An 18,824-nucleotide genomic window follows, 5' to 3' on the forward strand; every position below is an offset into this window, starting at 1 on the left:
GGGTGCCGACAGCAACGGAGCGACAAATATAAGCGATCCCACCCCTGGCCGCTGGAAAAGCCCATAACACCGTTGCAGACCCCAAGGAGGGAGCACGTCTAGGTGGGCTGCAACAGTAGGCACCAGCAGCCTGAAGCCCCCCTGTGACGGCCCCCACGGCAGAGGAGGGAATCCAAAGGACCACTGGGACTACGAGGAGGGGCCCAGGCCCAGTTAGCAACTGCGGACAGGGTTCCTGGTTGGTGCAGTATAAACAGCTGCTCCCCGACCGCAGCAGCTGAAACAAGTGAAAGGAGCAACTAAACTCTATCTCCATGCGGAGGCACAAATCAACAACATCAAGCAATATGAAAAAATACATTAAATCTCCAGAACAGAAAGAAAATAACAAATACACAGAAAACAATCCCAAAGAAAATGAGATATATAACCTAAATGATGATGACTTCAAAACAGCCATCATTAAAAAACTCAATGAGTTAAGAGAGAATTCTGACCGACAACTCAACGAGTTCAGGAGCTATGTCACAAAAGAGTTTGATACAATAAAGAAATACCAAACAGAAATATTGGAAATGAAGAACACAATAGAGGAGATTAAGAAAAATCTAGATGCTCTGAACAGTAGGGCCGATAATATGGAGGAAAGAATTAGCAATTTGGAAGATGGCAATATAGAATTGCTGCAGGCAGGGGAGGAGAGAGAAGCAAGACTAAAAACAAATGAAGAAACTCTCCGAGAATTATCAGACACAATTAGGAGATGCAACGTAAGGATTATAGGTATACCAGAGGGAGAAGAGAAGGAGAAAGGGGCAGAAAGCCTATTCAAAGAAATAATGGATGAGAACTTCCCAAATCTGGTGAGAGAGATGGATCTTCAGGTGACAGAAGCCAATAGATCTCCAAACTTTATCAATGCAATAAGACCAACTCCACGGCATATAGTAGTGAAGCTAGCAAGTCAACGACAAGGAGAAAATACTAAGGACAGCCAGGCAAAAGAAACTAACCTACAAAGGAACCCCCATCAGGCTATCAGCAGATTTCTCAGCAGAAACTTTACAGGCTAGAAGAGAGTGGAATGATATATTCAAAAATCTGAAGGACAAAAATCTACAGCCGAGAATTCTCTACCCAGCGAAAATATCCTTCAAATACGATGCAGAAATAAAAACTTTCCCAGATAAACAAAAATTAAGGGAGTTCATTGCCACAAAACCTCCTCTTCAGGAAATCCTCAGGAAAACCCTCATTCCTGAAAAATCCAAAAAAGGAAAGGGGCTACAAAACCAAGAGCAGAGGAGATAAGTGGAAGGACAACAACAGAGAGTAGCAGCTCGTCATCAGAACAGATTAAACCATGGGACGAGAAACAAAGGAAACTGAAGAAAACTGGAAAACAAGACACAAAATGGTAGTGGCAGGCCCCCACATCTCAATAATCACTCTCAATGTAAATGGATTGAACTCCCCAATCAAAAGACACAGAGTGGCAGGATGGATCAAAGAACAAGATCCAACAATATGCTGCCTCCAGGAAACACACCTCAGCCCCAAAGACAAACACAGACTCAGAGTGAAGGGATGGAGAACAATACTCCAAGCTAATAATGAACAAAAGAAAGCAGGTGTCACTATACTAATATCAGACAAGTTAGATTTCAAAGCAAAACAGATAAAGAAAGACAAAGAGGGACAGTATATAATGATAAAAGGGACTCTCCAGCAAGAAGACATAACACTTATAAATATATATGCACCCAACACAGGAGCACCAAAATTTGTAAAGCAACTCTTAATAGAACTAAAAGAAGACATCAACAACAATACAATAATAGTAGGGGACCTCAACACACCATTAACACCAATGGACAGAACATCCAGACAGAAAATCAACAAGGAAATTATAGAATTAAATGAAAAATTAGACCAGATGGACTTAACAGATATATATAGAACACTTCATCCAAAAACAGCAGGTTACACATTCTTCTCAAGTGCACATGGAACATTCTCAAGGATTGACCATATTTTGGGAAACAAAGCAAACATCGATAAATACAAGAGAGTTGAAATAATATCAAGCATCTTTTCTGATCATAATGCTATTAAACTAGAAATCAACTAAAAGAAAAAAGCAGAGAAAGGTGCAAAAATGTGGAGACTAAACAACACGCTTCTGAACAAACAATGGATGATTGAAGAAATTAAAGAAGAAATCAAATTTTATCTGGAGACAAATGAAAATGAGAACACGACATACCAAATCATTTGGGATGCAGCAAAAGCAGTCCTAAGAGGGAAATTCATCGCAATTCAGGCTCACCTCACTAAACAAGAAAAAGCTCACATAAGCAACCTCAAACGACACCTAACAGAACTAGAAAAAGAAGAACAAACAAAGCCCAGAGTCAGTAGAAGGAGGGAAATAATAAAAATAAGAGCAGAAATAAATGATATTGAAACAAAAAAGACAATAGAAAGGATCAATTAAACAAAGAGTTGGTTCTTCGAAAGAATTAACAAAATTGACAAACCCTTAGCCAGACTCACCAAGAAAAGAAGAGAGAAATCGCAAATAAATAAAATTAGGAATGAGAGAGGAGAAATCACAACAGATACCAATGAAATACAAGAGATCATAAGAGAATACTATGAAAAACTATATGCCAACAAATTGAACAACCTGGAAGAAATGGACAAATTCCTAGACTCCTACAATCTCCCCAAACTGAATCAGGAAGAAATGGAGAATCTGAATAGGCCAATCACAAGTAAGGAAATAGAAACGGTAATCAAAAACCTCCCCAAAAATAAGAGTCCGGGACCAGACGGCTTCTCTGGAGAATTCTACCAAACATTCAAAGAAGACTTAATACCTATTCTTCTCAAACTGTTCCAGAAAATTGAGAAAGATGGAGTACTCCCTAACACATTCTATGAAGCCAACATCACTCTGATCCCCAAACCTGACAAGGACAATACAAAGAAGGAGAACTACAGGCCGATATCACTGATGAACATAGATGCAAAAATCCTCAACAAAATTTTGGCAAACCAAATACAGCAATACATCAAAAAGATTATACACCATGATCAAGTGGGATTTATACCAGGGACACAGGGATGGTTCAACATGTGCAAGTCCATCAACGTGATACACTACATCAACAAAATGAAAAACAAAAACCACATGATCATCTCAATAGATGCAGAGAAAGCATTTGACAAGATCCAACACCCATTTATGATAAAAACCCTCCATAAAATGGGTATAGAAGGAAAGTACCTCAACATAATAAAGGTCATATATGACAGACCCACAGCCAACATCATACTCAATGGACAAAAACTGAAAGCCTTCCCTCTGAGGACAGGAACAAGACAAGGGTGCCCACTTTCACCACTCCTATTCAACATAGTACTGGAGGTGCTGGCCAGAGCAATTCGGCAGGAAAAAGAAATAAAAGGAATCCAAATAGGTAACGAAGAAGTAAAACTCTCGCTGTTTGCAGACGACATGATCTTATATATAGAAAACCCCAAAGAATCCATAGAAAAACTATTAGAAATAATCAACAACTACAGCAAAGTAGCAGGGTATAAAATTAACGTGCATAAATCAGTAGCATTTCTATACACTAACAATGAACTAACAGAAAAAGAACTCAAGAACTCAATCCCATTCACAATCGCAACGAAAAGAATAAAATACCTTGGGATAAACTTAACCAAGGAAGTGAAGGATCTATACAATGAAAACTACAAGACTTTCTTGAAAGAAATTGACGACGACATAAAGAGATGGAAAGACATTCCATGCACATGGATTGGAAGAATAAACATAGTTATAATGTCCATACTACCTAAAGCAATCTACAGATTCAATGCTATCCCAATCAGAATCCCAAGAACATTCTTCACAGAAATTGAACAAAGAATCCTAAAATTCATATGGGGCAACAAAAGACCGCGAATTGCTAAAGCAATCCTGAGCAAGAAAAACAAAGCCAGTGGAATCACAATCCCTGATTTCAAAACATACTACAAAGCTACAGTGATCAAAACAGCATGGTACTGGTACAAAAACAGGTCCACAGATCAATGGAACAGAATTGAAAGCCCAGAGATAAAACCACACATCTATGGACAGCTAATCTTCGACAAAGGAGCAGAGGGCCTACAATGGAGAAAAGAAAGTCTCTTCAACAAATGGTGCTGGGAAAACTGGACAGCCACATGCAAAAGATTGAAAATTGACCATTCTTTTTCACCACACACCAAAATAAACTCAAAATGGATCAAAGACCTAAAGATTAGGCCTGAGACAATAAGTCTTTTGGAAGAGAATATAGGCAGTACACTCTTTGACATCAGTTTCAAAAGAATCTTTTCGGACACTATAACTCCTCAGTTGAGGGAAACAATAGAAAGAATAAACAAATGGGACTTCATCAGACTAAAGAGCTTCTTCAAGGCAAGGGAAAACAGGATTGAAACAAAAAAACAGCTCACTAATTGGGAAAAAATATTTACAAGCCACTTATCCGACAAAGGGTTAATCTCCATAATATACAAAGAATTCACACGGCTTAACAACAAAAAAACAAACAACCCGATCAAAAAATGGGCAGAGGACATGAACAGACATTTCTCAAAAGAAGATATGAATATGGCCAATAGACACATGAAAAGATGTTCATCATCGCTAATCATCAGGGAAATGCAAATCAAAACTACACTAAGATATCACCTTACACCCATTAGATTGGCAAAAACATCCAAAACCAAGAGCGACAAATGTTGGAGAGGTTGTGGAGAAAAAGGAACCCTCATACACTGTTGGTGGGAATGCAAACTGGTACAGCCACTATGGAAAACAGTATGGAGATTCCTCAAAAAGTTAAAAATAGAAATACCCTATGATCCAGCCATCCCATTACTGGGTATCTATCCTAAGAACCTGAAATCAGAAATCTCAAGAGTCCGTTGCACCCCTATGTTCATCGCAGCATTATTTACAATAGCCAAGACGTGGAACCAACCTACATGCCCAGAAACTGATGATTGGATAAAGAAGATGTGGTATATATACACAATGGGATACTACTCAGCCATAAAAAAAGACAAAATTGGCCCATTCACAACAACGTGGATGGACCTCGAGGGTATTATGTTAAGCGAAATAAGCCAGTCAGAGAAAGACTAACTCTATATGACTCCACTCATAGGTGGAAGTTAGTACATTGATAAGGAGATCTGATCGGTGGTTACCTGGGAAAAGGGAGGGTGGGGGGAGGGCACAAAGGGGGAAGTGGTGCACCCACAACATGACTAACAAAAATGTACAACTGAAATCTCACAAAGTTGTAATCTATCATAACATTAATTAAAAAAAAAAAAAAGAAAGAAGAAAAAGAAAAAAACACAATGATGGTGGTATGTCAAAGGAACACAGGAGCCAACCAAAAAAGCTCCCAATGGCCAAAAGTGGAACAATTTGAGCAATAAATAAAGTCCTACTAAATAATAATCCAACGTATAAGACAAATATCCATGATATAAATAAACAGTTGAATAAATAAGTAAATGAAGGGAGAAGATACAAATCTCCCACACTGAAGAATTTATATCCTCAAAAAGATGAAGCACTCCTTAAGCGTGAGCTGAGCAAAGTGACTTCCAAAGAATACCATAAGGAAGGAGCAAAACAAAGTAAATCTACAGTGGAGACACCTGACAAGAACCCCCTCAGCTAGGTGATCAAGGTCAACGTGAAGAGTGGAAGTCATGTCGATAGCACGAACCCTTGATATGATGTGATGGAAACGGCACTCTACCTCTGTGGTCTTCCTCCCAAAAACACATAACCCCAGGCTCATCATGAGAAAAACATCAAAATCCCAATTGAGGGACGTTCTACAAAATATCTGACTAGTACTCCTTAAAAATACCTTATTGTGAACAAAGAAAGTTTGAGAAACCGTCACAGCCAAGAGGACCCTAAGGAGATGTGACTGCTAAATGTAACGTGTATCCTGGATGGGATCCTGGAACACAAAAAGGACATCAGGTAGAAAACTAAGGAAATCTTAATAAGGTATGGACTTTAGTTAGTGATAATGTATCAATATTGGTTCATTAATTGTAACAAAAGTACCATACTAATATGTTAATTATAAAAGAAACTGAGGGGGAGTATAAGAAAACTCTGTTCTATCTTCACAATTTTTCTGTAAATCTAAAAATATCATAAAATTAAAAACGTATTAAAGAACAGAGAGAGAAAGAGACAGAAGAGACACATGAACCAAATGCAATGTGTGGAGTATGTTTGAATTCTGTTTCAGACAAACTATTATGGCACTTAGGAAACAAGGAGACATCTGAACCCTGATTGAGATTACTTTTTTTAAATGTCTTTTTGTCTTAGAGATGTATATGAAGTATTTAAACAAAATGATTTATCTGAGTTTGGCTTTAAAATAATGGGGAGAATGAAGTGGGAGGTACAGATATAACCAGACTGACCATACACTGATAACTGCTGGAGCTGCGTAATTTTTTTCTCTACTTTTATTTCTCTTTCATGCTTTCTATAATAAAAGATTGAACAAAAGAAAAAAACAAAGAGTGAGAGACAGTGAGTACAAGTAACTCTCAAGGAGCTGCACTGTAAAGGGAAGCAGCAAAGTGGCGTAGCAGCTGGCAGGGGACACGACTTTGTCAAGTTTCTTGTTAAGATATTAGACACATTAATAAGTATATGTACATACCTTGTAGCTCACAGATTTAATTCCATCAGGAACTTCATCCTGAAAAAGAAAAAAAATGCTTTATATGACATTTATTCTATATTCTGGAAAAAAAAAAATTGTTTTCCCTCCCTAAAGCCCCAGCATCTAGTTGTGTATTCTAGTTCTAAGTCCTCCTAGTTCTTCTATGTGCACCGCCACCACAGCATGGCTACTGACGGACGAGCGGTGTGCTTCCACACCCGGGAACCGAACCCGGGCTGCTGAGGCAGAGCGTACCGAACTTTAAGCATTAGGGCATCAGGGCTGGCTCTGAAAAAATATTTTAAATTTCTCTGATATATGAGAAGAATTCATAAAACAAATTATTGAAATTAACAGATTATTTTTAAACTGAGGATACTTAGGCAGTTTTTATATTCTTTCTTAAAAGTAAACAAAAAATTCAACAAATTATTCCACAGATTGCTGATCATACATTGTATTACAGCATGGAAATGTAAAAATAGTTACTTAGCTATTACTCCTTCTGAGGCTCAAATTGTCCCATGTTTGGCCACGAGGGGACCCACTAAGGGCTGCCTTGATGTTTGCACCTCTGCCCTTTTGCTATCACCCCAGAAATCTTCAGGAGCACTTTTCGTTCTCTGTTACAACAAGATACTCCAGGCTCATCTTGTATATTTCTTGTTCCACTCTTGGAATCAACCATTTTTATGGAGCCCTAATTCATTTCAGAGGAAAATGGTACTGGTTTTTAGCCATGTGTTGACCACTTACTAACTACAGGACCTATTTGCCTATCCTCAAAGTGATGCTGTGAGTAGAGACAATCATGTAATTGCAGGGCCCTCTTCCAATGCTAAGTATATTCCTGAAACAGATTACACCTGCCCAAAGGGAAGGACCCATACAGAGACCATCACTTTATGTACCCTCCCAGACTTTGAACTAGGTCAATGTATATTCATTTTCTATGGCCAGATATTTAGATGGTTTCTAATTTTTTCATATAATAAACCATGCCAAATTTATAGACTAATTTCAGCAGAACTGACATCATTACGATATTCAGTACTCCTTTATGGTCATCAGTGAACATCTGTCCAATTATTTTAGTACGAGAAACTCCTGGTAGAATTGCTAAGTCAAAGAATATGTACCTTTTTAATTTTTTTGATAGATTTGCTGAATTGATCTCCAAAAAGACTTACAACCAGAGTGCTCATTTCTTATTCCCAGACTAACACTGGATATTGTTATTCTTTTTCACATAGGCCAATTAATAATGGAGGTGAAAGAACATTGTTTTGAATCATTGCAAAGGAAAGAAATAATTGGTCTTTCAGCTGATAGAGTCCAGCCTCTGGGGCAGACCATCAGCCTCATTCAAATACTCCCTGGAGTCAGGCTGCAAATAAAGGATATGGATTTTAAAGCACCAAGTATGAGGAAGAGAATTTCAATTTATTTCTTCTATCTCCCGCTGGGTCCCAGGGTATTAACTGAACTGAGTCTAAAAATGAACTAAAAAAGGAAATCAAAGTGTTGACAAAAAGGAAACTGGTCTTGGCTCCTTGTTTAGCAAAAAGGGTGTCAACAAAACAGCAGATCACCTGAAGCAATGAGCTAACTGCTTAGCTTTGTACACATATTAGGTTAAGAAGGATGACTGTTCTGGTGATAACTGCGCTGTGTTCATGAATTAACGTCCTTTTTCTCAGATGCATTCTCAAGTGAGATGTCAACAGTGAGATGTCAAGATATCAGTAACGTACAATATAAACGCGAGCTATGAACGCTCATTATTTAGGCTGAAGCACATATTTCAAAGTATTTTAATCACTATTTGTTTCTGCCAGACTGCCCTATTTAGGAACAATCAGAATTGAGCCAGGATTGTCCCAAGAGGAATGTAAACGGTTCGCTCCTTCACCGTCACTTGGAGTGGAGTTTCTCCGTGTCTTCCTCCCCTGCTCTCCCTTCCCTTCTGCTTCCACTGTGTAGACCTTCAGTGTATCTCTATTATTGGGCTACCACACTTGTGCTGGAATGACCACTTAGTGTTTCTCTCCCCTACTAAACCATAGGCTCCTCCAGATAAACACTCATCTTATGTGCCCAGGTCCTGGCACAGAGCAGGCCCTCAAAAAATATTCATTATTGAACCAAATTACATTCGATTGCTAAGTGATATTTTTTTACCAGTCTCTTCTCCATCTCCTCATCTTCCACTTCCCCATCTCCACAATACTTCCAGTTATCTTCCTAAATCTTGGGTCTAATCATGCTGCCTCTGCTACATATGAAGAACATTTCTGGGGCCAGCTCCGTGGCCGAGTGGTTAAGTTCACGCGCTCCACTGTGGCGACCCAGGGTTCGGATCCTGGGTGCAGACATGGCACCGTTCATCAGGCCACGTTGAGGCAGTGTCCCACATCCCACAACTAGAAGGACATGCAACTAAGATATACAACTGTGTACGGGGGGGCGGGGGGGGCGGAGATAAAGCAGAAAGAAAAAAAAAAAAGATTGGCAACAGTTGTTAGCCCAGGTGCCAATCTTTGCAGAAGAACATTTCTAAACATATGAAGAACATTTTTAAGTGGAAAAACATCTTCCAATTAGCTTTTAAGCCTTCTCTCCATCATAAAACCAGTTCAAGAAAAAAACAAAGTACCGGCATGAAAGGCACCCTGCTCCACTTCTGCAGAAGCTGAAATAACCAGATTCTGTCTCAGTTTCTCGGTACAATTGCTAACTTTTACCTGATTCTTTTTTAGTATATCTATGAGTTCAAGTCAAACATCTATGTTTTAGCATTTCTTAAATGCTAAAATTGGTTGTTTTCTCTAGGATTTACAATAAAATAAATCTCATCCATCAGTCTGTCATCCTGGGAGTCAATAAGCTATTTCTTTATGCTAAACAACCGTCAGGCTTTCTATCCCCTCCCATCTTCTTCTCAAGATGGCACCCCTTCATCCTATACTTCACTAACAATAATCAGAAATAATTGCTATTTCAAGATGAGATTCAAATTGGCAGTAATTGTAAAATTATTTACTTGTTCTGACTAATGTTAATCATAGCCCATGCAATTAAACAGTCCAATTAAACGCTTGTATTAAGTACCATATTTTTAGCATGCTTAATAAGTCACATAAATAAGTTATTGGTAAACTTGAATTTCTCCAACTGATTTTTTCCTTATTACTAAATATAAATGCAAGAACTTATGAAATAAAACGAAACATTTAAATTGGTAATATCACTTTAATGATATGCTCATGCTTTAATCATAGTAAGATGTTTCACAAGTTAATCCTTGAATTTTCAAAAAGCTGTGTTTATGAGGATTAATATAACTAAAAACATGATTCTCATTCATCTAACGAAAAAAAAAACCATAAATAATATTTTACATTTGCCTAATTCCCCATGCTAGATAGGTCTATACAGCAATATTTACATGTATAAAAATAAACTACTCCAAACTACACTACCACTTCACACTCATTAGTATGGCTATTATCCAAAAAATAGAAAATAGCAAGTATTAGTGAAGATGTGGAGAAATTGGAACCCTTGTGCACTGCTGGTGGGAATGTAAAATGGTGCAGCCACTATGGAAGACAGCACTGTGTTCCTCAAAAAGTTAAACACAGAATTACTAAATGATGCAGCAATTCTACTTCTGGGTATACACTCAAAAGAACTGAAAGTAGGGACCCAGATATTTGCACACCCACATTTACAGAGGCATTATCCACAATCACCAAAAGGTGAAAACAACCCAAAAGTCAATCAACAGGTGAATGTATAAACAGAATGTGGTATTCACGTACAGTAGAATATTATTCAGCCTTAAAAAGGAATAAACTTCTAATACATGCTGCAATATGGATAAACCTTGAAAACATTATGCCATGTTAAATAAGCCAGATACCAAAGGACAAATACTGCAATGCTTCCCCTTATATTAGGTACCTAGAGTAGTCAGACTCAGAGTGTAGAACAGTGGTTACCAGGGCCTAGAGGGAGGGGGGATAAGGAGTTATTATTTAATGAGCTGGAGTTTCAGTCTGGGAAGACAAAAAGTTCTGGAGATGGATGGCAGTGATGGTAACACAACAGTGTGAATGTACTGAATGCCAGTGAACTGCACACTTAAAAATGGTTGAAGTGATAAACTTTACGTCATATATATTTTATCACAATAAAAAAAGACAAAATATATCCTTTTAAAAGGAAAAAAAGACTTTAGTGAAAAGTTTAAAATTCTCTGCTTTCAGAGTAAAACACTTCAAATTTTAAAGCTCTGAGTATTTCTAAGTAAAACCAGGTGTTTTATCCAACTCCTCCCCACCCAAGGAAATCCAAGGAAAATAATACACCCACAAAAAAGGCAAGAGATTTTGTTTAGACCTTGATCAATTTCACTTTATTACACTGTAAACATAACTTTGTTTGGATAAGATGTAAGAAGAAAAACAAATATCAAGCAAAAAGAACTATTAATCTCACTAATAAGTCCAAGGATTATATTAACCACAAAATTTAAATTCTATTATTAGGAAGGCAGAATAATTCAAAATAGGTTTTATATTTGTAAGTTTAATATGTAAATCTTAAACATTATATTTAATCTAAGGATTGAAATATTGGTTGAATTATATTGGCCCCTCTTAAAAAGTTACAATTATTTGAAAAAAGATGTAACAGTTCTTAAATGTATACATGGTTCTTACCGATTGACAAGGCTTGACAGCGCAGTCTCTTCTTCCGCACTGGCTGATGTCATTCCAGAAAGGACACGGCCTTTTCAGGTTTACCTGTAAGATGATAACAGAAAAAGTTATAAAAATAAGAATCTCAAGATTATAATTATGACACTATATGCTGCTCAAGTTATCAACTGCAATTCTTCTATTTCTTACACTTACTAGTTGTCAAGTTCTAGTAATTGCATAAATGTGTAGCTGGTATAAGTAAATTGGTAGATTGGTTAGAAAGACACAGACTGCTGCTAAACAGATGCTGCCGAGATGGCAACTAGGAGCCAAAGCAGCTCACAGCATCAATGCTCAATTAATACTCTTTTTAAGCAAATAACAGACAACTGTGAAATCAGACTGTAACTACACACTCCAATGATCAAGTTTTCTAAATTCTTTCGGTAAATATCTCAAGATAAAATATCACAAGTGACTTGATAAAAAAATATAGGTCAGAATAAAGTCTTGCCTCTTCTGAAAAATATTTAATTATTTTGATTAATTGGAGTCAATCTGATGTTTTAGAAAATTATAAACTCACAATTTTGATAATAATAGTTTCTGTTCTAACTTCAATTCAACCAACTGGTTTCTAACTCTAGAGCACAAAACTCATTTATTAAAATTAAAAGTATCCAATGAGTGGTTTCAAAACCACATGGTTCACTCTTGCAAATGGAATTTTAAATAACAGCCACAATTTTGAAGCTTGGTAATCCCTAAGAAAATGTATTATCCATTAAACTTTAAGTATTCATATACAAAAAGTTAAAAATAAAAATACCTTGTAATATCTAAAGTAGTCGCTTTCAAGAAGATTTTGTAGTCTTGGGAAAAGCCTGTAGTTATTAAATCTATCAACGGTTTCAACATCACAGGTACAATCATCCAAGTAACCACTAACCTGTTACAAAGAAAATGAAATATTAAATCAGAATGTCTCAGAGGCAACAGGGTTCTTCTTGCTCACACGGGTACGACGAACCCTTATCCTCCCTCCTCTCCGTAATTTTCTAAGATAGGGTACGACAATAACCTAGAAGAATGCAGTGGATACCTTTTGTAGGGTGTACTGAGCTCATAATGACGCACACGCGGACACGCACACATGCATGCATGCAAAGAGATGGTCCCCTGCAGCCAGTGTGTAACCCTGCCCTCCAGGCCTGACCAGGGGTGGGCGTCTGACCCAAACCAGGTCTTGGTGCATTCTCCAGGAACCTGGAATTGACACCAAGAGGGAGAGATGTCTCTCCTTGTGGCTAGACCAGTAAACTCAGACCATACTCCACCCTGTGAATTGAGGAATACATTAGCCAGTTAGCAGACAGGAAAGATTTTAAAAGATACATAGAGAAGCAGAGAAAGGAGACAGACAATAGACGCTACCTGGGTTCCCTGGGGTTTTCCAGCCCCACTTCCACCCTTCTTTCCCAAAGCCCAGGTGCATCCACATCCTTGGCTTTCCTGAGGTTCTATATTCTTATAATTCAATTGTCTCTGTCTTCCTTTTATTTTAGTTTCCAACAGGATGCGTACGCCAGAGACAAGCTTGGTGAATGTATAAAAAAGAAGTGATACTAAATTTATAAGAGAAACAATAATTTATTATAAGGATCTAACAACCCTCATATATTGGGCCATGCCAATTTTTGCAAGTTTGAAATGGTGCTTAGAAATTACTTATCATTAGCAACACTAAGATAGCAAATCAACCAAAAAGTCAATCTTGATCTTCAAATGCTTAAAACTGATAATAATTATTATAATCAGACTATGTTATCAGATGTGAAACTAAAATTCTTAGATGTTTATTTGGGGTTAGGCAAACATCTAACAGAATTAATTAAACATTGCTTTAAGTAAGTAACAAATACATCATGATTTAAGAAAAGTAACCAGAAAAAATTTGTTAAATATACAGCATGCTGCAGAAAACAGATCCTTATCATACTTTCGTCTGGATATTTGCGTTATAAACTGCTTTGGATTATATTTTAGGGAGACACTGCCAACTAAAAAATAATTTAAAAATCTACTGGTAAGAAAGTAAATAAACAATACTGTAATGAAATACTGTGTTTAGGTCTTCCCTTTGGTATATGTAAAATCCTACACTTCCTTTTAATTTTAAAACATCACAAAACACTAATGGAAATTTTTCAGTTAAAAGATAAGAAAACTTTGGATGATGACAGCAATATTCAAGAGCTAAGATTTTGTACCAATTTCCCTGGTCTTATTTGTTTTGGACTAACTAATAATTCAGTTTCTAGAAATCTGATCTACAAATTTTGTCACTGTAATAACTATTTTCATTTTATATGCAAATTTATCCTTGTTTCTTGCTAAAAGTCCTCTGCGTACACAATAATATTAGAGGCCTAATTTCGAATACCAACAGAAGTGCTTCTAAAACAGACGATTTAATTTTTCAACCCTCTTTCTTTTGAGCCTCAAAAGCAGAACTTCTAAGGACATCAAATAGCTACTGTTTCTCCCTTTGGACGCAAATTATTACACAAAGAGTAACAGGCACAGACTGCAGAGGTCAAAGGGACACATGGAAAGTAGAGACCTTAAGTCACAAAATGAAACAAACATGGAAAAAACAAGAGGAATAGTTTGAAGCAATCCATTTTTCCCCCACAAGGAATTCATTTTTTAGGTAAAAATCTATCTTCAAGACTTGGCTCACTGGGGCCAGCCCAGTGGCCGAGTGGTTAAGTTCATATGCTCCACTTTGGTGGCCTGGGGTTTTACTGGTTTGGATCCTGGGCGCGGGCATGGCACTGCTCACCAGGCCATGCTGAAGCAGCGACCCACACAGCACAACCAGAAGGACCTACAACTATGTACTGGGGGCCTTGGGGAGAAGAAGAAGAAGAAAAAAGAAGATTGGCAACAGATGTTAGCTCAGGTGCCAATCTTTAAAAAAAAAAAAAGACTTGGTTCAGGCCCTCTTTGGGGAAACTGCCCCTTGGATACCACTCACCACCTGCTGAGTTACCTGTCTCTCCCATGACCCTTCACATATTCCTACATAAGAATTACCTCACTGAATTGAATTTATCTATTTCACTCCCACCCACTAGAGTTTAAAATCCTTAAAAGCAAAATCATGTTTGTTCATCTCTGTATTTCTAGTACTTAGCACTGTACTTCTAGAAAGCACACAGTAAATGCTTAATAATTATCTGTGGAACGGGTGGGTGAATGAATGAATGAATGCTGTCCATTGTCACTCTCATTCACTGGAGACCAGCACTGCACTGTCTAATTATAACTAGGTACCACCCATCACCTATGGTGGTTCTCAGTGCCCCAGACCACATAAGCACAAGTGGCAGGAATGCATCACAGAGCAAGGAAGGCAAGCAGCAAAGGTGAACAGCCCTTTGCACGCTCCAGTCTACCAACCGATATACTAATTACAAGGGAAGCTATAACAAGCCCCAAACCAGAAAGGAATGAAAGATGCCTCCAAAGCTGTGGCGGCTTACAGCCCAGAGACCTCAGGGGAGAGAGGGCGGGACAGTGGCAGATTTAAAAACCTTGTGCCCCGGGGCTGGCCCCGTGGCCGAGTGGTTAAGTTCGCGCGCTCCGCTGCAGGCGGCCCAGTGTTTCGTTAGTTCGAATCCTGGGTGCGGACATGGCACTGCTCATCAGACCACGCTGAGGCAGCGTCCCACATGCCACAACTAGAAGAACCCACAACGAAGAATACACAACTATGTACTGGGGGGCTTTGGGGAGAAAAAGGAAAAAATAAAATCTTTAAAAAAAAAAAAAAAAAACCTTGTGCCCCTTACCTTAGAAACTGAGTAGGAGGTATTCCCAACTACAACAACGGGTAGCAGGGCAGCTAAGAAGGAAGAGCAGGGTGGCAGGAGTTTCAATAGATGGAAAGAGATCAGCAAAGGAGCGATAGGAAGATACCTGGAAATCCAAGCCATCTGACCATTCAGATACACCTGCCAACAGGCAGCAGAACCTAATCCCGAGCAGGAAGTCTGCCAGGTTTGATGCCAGGCCCAGTTCTAGAAAGTAGAGAACCAGGGATATCACCAGAATAGAGTCTCAGGAAATAGACCCAGGGCAGAATCTTGGAAACAAAGTAACGTCCTATTACCTAAAGTAAGACCAAAAGATGTGCGGATCAGTAACAAGGAGGACTTGATGCTGTGCTTCAGAATGTGCTAAGGCTGCTTAAAGACCTACTGTGCCATCTCCCAAAGGGAAACTGAACACAGGGTCTCCCACAGGAATCTGAATTTTTTTAAATGCACCACCCTCGCCACCCCCCACACCACAGTCACTGATACAAGGTAAAATGTGAAGCTGGCTGCTCCAGGCTTCAGGTGACACTCAGCCTTGGGTAGGGGGCAAAAATACGTGGCAATTAAAAGGCCTTAGTTGAGGGATAGTAGATAGAAGGCCCAAGGTAGGCCTGACTCATAACATCACCACTTTAAACTCCTAGTGGAAAGCCTCTGAAGCCTTCTATTGCAACTCCCAAGCAACACAGAGATCCCCACCCATATACCTTCAGGAGGAGGCAGCAAGTAACAGTGGTGAGTAATGCAGGCCTTGGAGTCAGACCTTCCAGAGTTGACTTCCATCTCTGCTGCTTACTAATTGTAGACCTCACCCACATTTTTTAACCTCTCTAGGACTCAGTTTCCCATCCGAATACAAAATAGAAATAATAATAGTTCTCATCTCAAAGAGTTGATATCAAGACAAAACGGCATCCAGTAAATATCTCACTATGATTACCCTACCGCTGCTTAAATGCTTCCAGTGAAAGGGATCTCACTATACCCCAAAGCAATCCACAACCATTTTTTTTTTAATGAATAAGAAAAAAACGGCCAAGTGTGCACTTAAAATTTTTCTAAAAATTTTACATTGGTAGCCCCAAGGGAACATAGAACTAAGTAACCAAAAGTGACCAGAGGTGGGAGGCTCAATTACTCTCTCCATTGACTCTGACTGGTCGGGACCAAATACCCAAATACAAAAGGCAAAAGCAGAGGAAACAATGCTGGCCTGCTTGTTCACCATTCTCCGGTTAGAGGGACCCTTTAGCTTGCAGTGAAAGACAAAACAAAAAACTCTCTAAGTGGTTTCCTTGTGTCCCAACAACTTCTAGTCCTAAGAGAGATTGTCATTTTATTCCAAAGGACCGTAAGAACATATTCCTCAGACTTGTATAAAATATGATTTAAAAGTGCTCAAAGTGTGCTTTATTTGCCAGAGAACTTTAGCGGTATTTAATTTTATTGTGTTCTGTGACCATAAAAAAGAACATGAAAAGTATTTATTCACTGACAGAGTAGACTGGAACAACTCTGTTCATGGAAGCATAGAAACACCAAAGATTCTAGACCGGTGGCAGGCATCATTGTAAAGAGATGGAATGCTAAGAGCTATTTCTGCTTTAAAGTCTCGGTCTTGCTAGAACTTTACGTTGTTGTTAAATGACCCAAACTATGACAACCAGTGTGAAACATGCTTCATTCCACACGCTTTGCTCAGAAAAGTCTGGAATGTAGCAAGCACTCCGAGTTGACGGACATCTCACCAGTACAACCTGTTTCAAAGATCCCTCTGACTTAAGGTTTAATTCTGGGCTTATTTCCATCCACCACCTGACATATTATCAAGTGTCTCTTCCGTGGCCCAGGCACTCTGACTAACAAACAAAAACTATTTTTCAAGTTGACCTACAGAGGACACCAACAGGTAAATCTGCTAAAACATGTATGCAGAGCACATCTACAAGGCACTCCAAGCACACAGTGATCCATGCTTGGGGCAGCCTTTGCGGGTCATGCGCACCGCGCCCCTCCACTGGCCTGACAGAGCTTCACTGCCCTCAAGCAAGTGGAGCTGAGTGGCATCAGCACAAATCACAGCAAGGTTAATAAAATACTTTGAGTATATAAAAGTTTACAAATTCGTTTTTAACTAATTTAAATGAAAAAAGATGTCCATACTGCCTCCATATCTGAGCTTCAATATCTCTTCTGAGGCTATTTCTTTAAAATGTATCCAGGGAGTCCATGTATTGGGACTAAAGTTCTGTTGCATTCATTCTCTCTAATGATACAATAGGGCAATAACTGTCAAAAAGAAATAAGAAACTCAGAAAAGTCATCATTTAGTTCAAGCCCATATCTACTACAACAACTACTATTTGGGTTTAAATAAAGGAATTGTTTACACAAACTATACATGTGTTAAGCTTCATAGGCTTGTATACCAAAAGGAAAAAAAGCTAATTTTCTGTATAAAAAAATTTTAATAGGATAAAATGGAGGGGGGAGGTCATACATAAGGAAGATTTACAAGTCCCAGGCAATTGATAACTTATTTTGAGCAGCTAACACTGAAGCACTGTTATCAAGAGAATTTACAACATTCAGTAAAAATGGTTCTAGTAGGATTTGATGTCAACTAACATATGTATAACCGACTAAGTTTAAAGACTCATTTGGAGTTGCGACCCGATCTGAAAGACAGAGTCCAGAAAAATGTGCAAATGGCTTGCTAACAGAATGATTAACAGAATATACTCCTGGTAGCATAGTGTTCACATCTTGTATTGTAATTTCCATAATACATAAGCACAATTACGTGCCAGGGTCAGTATTCTGGAGGGTCAAGAATTGGGACTAATTTTTTATTTTTTAATTCATTTTTTGACCTCTCAAAACTGTTCACAGTAGGCCTCAATAAATGCTTGTTGGATTTAATCTGATTATTTGTAGAGCTTTGAACACTTTACTTCAGTGACTTTCTAAGGTGGAATAACTAACCCATGCTGCTCTGGCTGAAATCAGAGCTGATATTCTGTTAACTAAACCCCTACTACAAGCCAGGCACCCATGCAACAGGGTGACCAGGGAGATAGTGTGGTAACTCAGGGCAGAGCGGGACGAGAGATGGGCAACAGGAAGTGAGAAAAGGGACACACTATGAACAAAACAGAATCAACAGGGTTCCGCAGCTTAATGGATACTGCAAACAGAACCACAGAAGACTTTAACTTGCATTTCCAAACTTCAGATGAAAATTTAGTTTCTAGCAATATTTACTAACTTGTTTTTTTAAATGCTTAGGATCCTCGCCTCTCCCCAAGCCCCAAAGAACATGATTTACTAAACTGTAAGCTCTTCAGGGCAGGGATCACGCCATATGTATTCCAAACATTCAGATCAATGTACAGAGTTTATAAATGTTTGTTGAATGAATAATTTGCACCACTCATCTCCCCTTATCT

The 18,824-nt window shown here is 38.5% G+C and overlaps 2 protein-coding genes across 5 annotated transcripts in view; one reads left to right on the forward strand and one right to left on the reverse strand.

The window, feature by feature from the left end:
• Positions 1–18,824, reverse strand: part of ERO1A (endoplasmic reticulum oxidoreductase 1 alpha) — a 52,078-nt gene that overhangs the window by 31,159 nt on the left and 2,095 nt on the right. For all 3 annotated transcript variants that reach the window (XM_070593071.1, XM_070593069.1, XM_070593068.1), the window contains exons 2-4: positions 12,321–12,440; positions 11,510–11,593; positions 6,780–6,818 (exon numbers count right to left, since the gene is read on the reverse strand). In XM_070593071.1, the coding sequence (XP_070449172.1) occupies positions 6,780–6,818; positions 11,510–11,593; positions 12,321–12,440 (243 nt within the window). The remainder of the gene's footprint in view (positions 1–6,779; positions 6,819–11,509; positions 11,594–12,320; positions 12,441–18,824) is intronic.
• The window catches only part of PSMC6 (proteasome 26S subunit, ATPase 6), a 77,634-nt gene that overhangs the window by 20,709 nt on the left and 38,101 nt on the right, over positions 1–18,824 (forward strand). The gene's annotated exons all lie outside the window — the stretch shown is intronic.

Source organism: Equus przewalskii, chromosome 25 (assembly GCF_037783145.1).
Source record: "Equus przewalskii isolate Varuska chromosome 25, EquPr2, whole genome shotgun sequence".
Taxonomy (NCBI): Eukaryota; Metazoa; Chordata; class Mammalia; order Perissodactyla; family Equidae; genus Equus; species Equus przewalskii.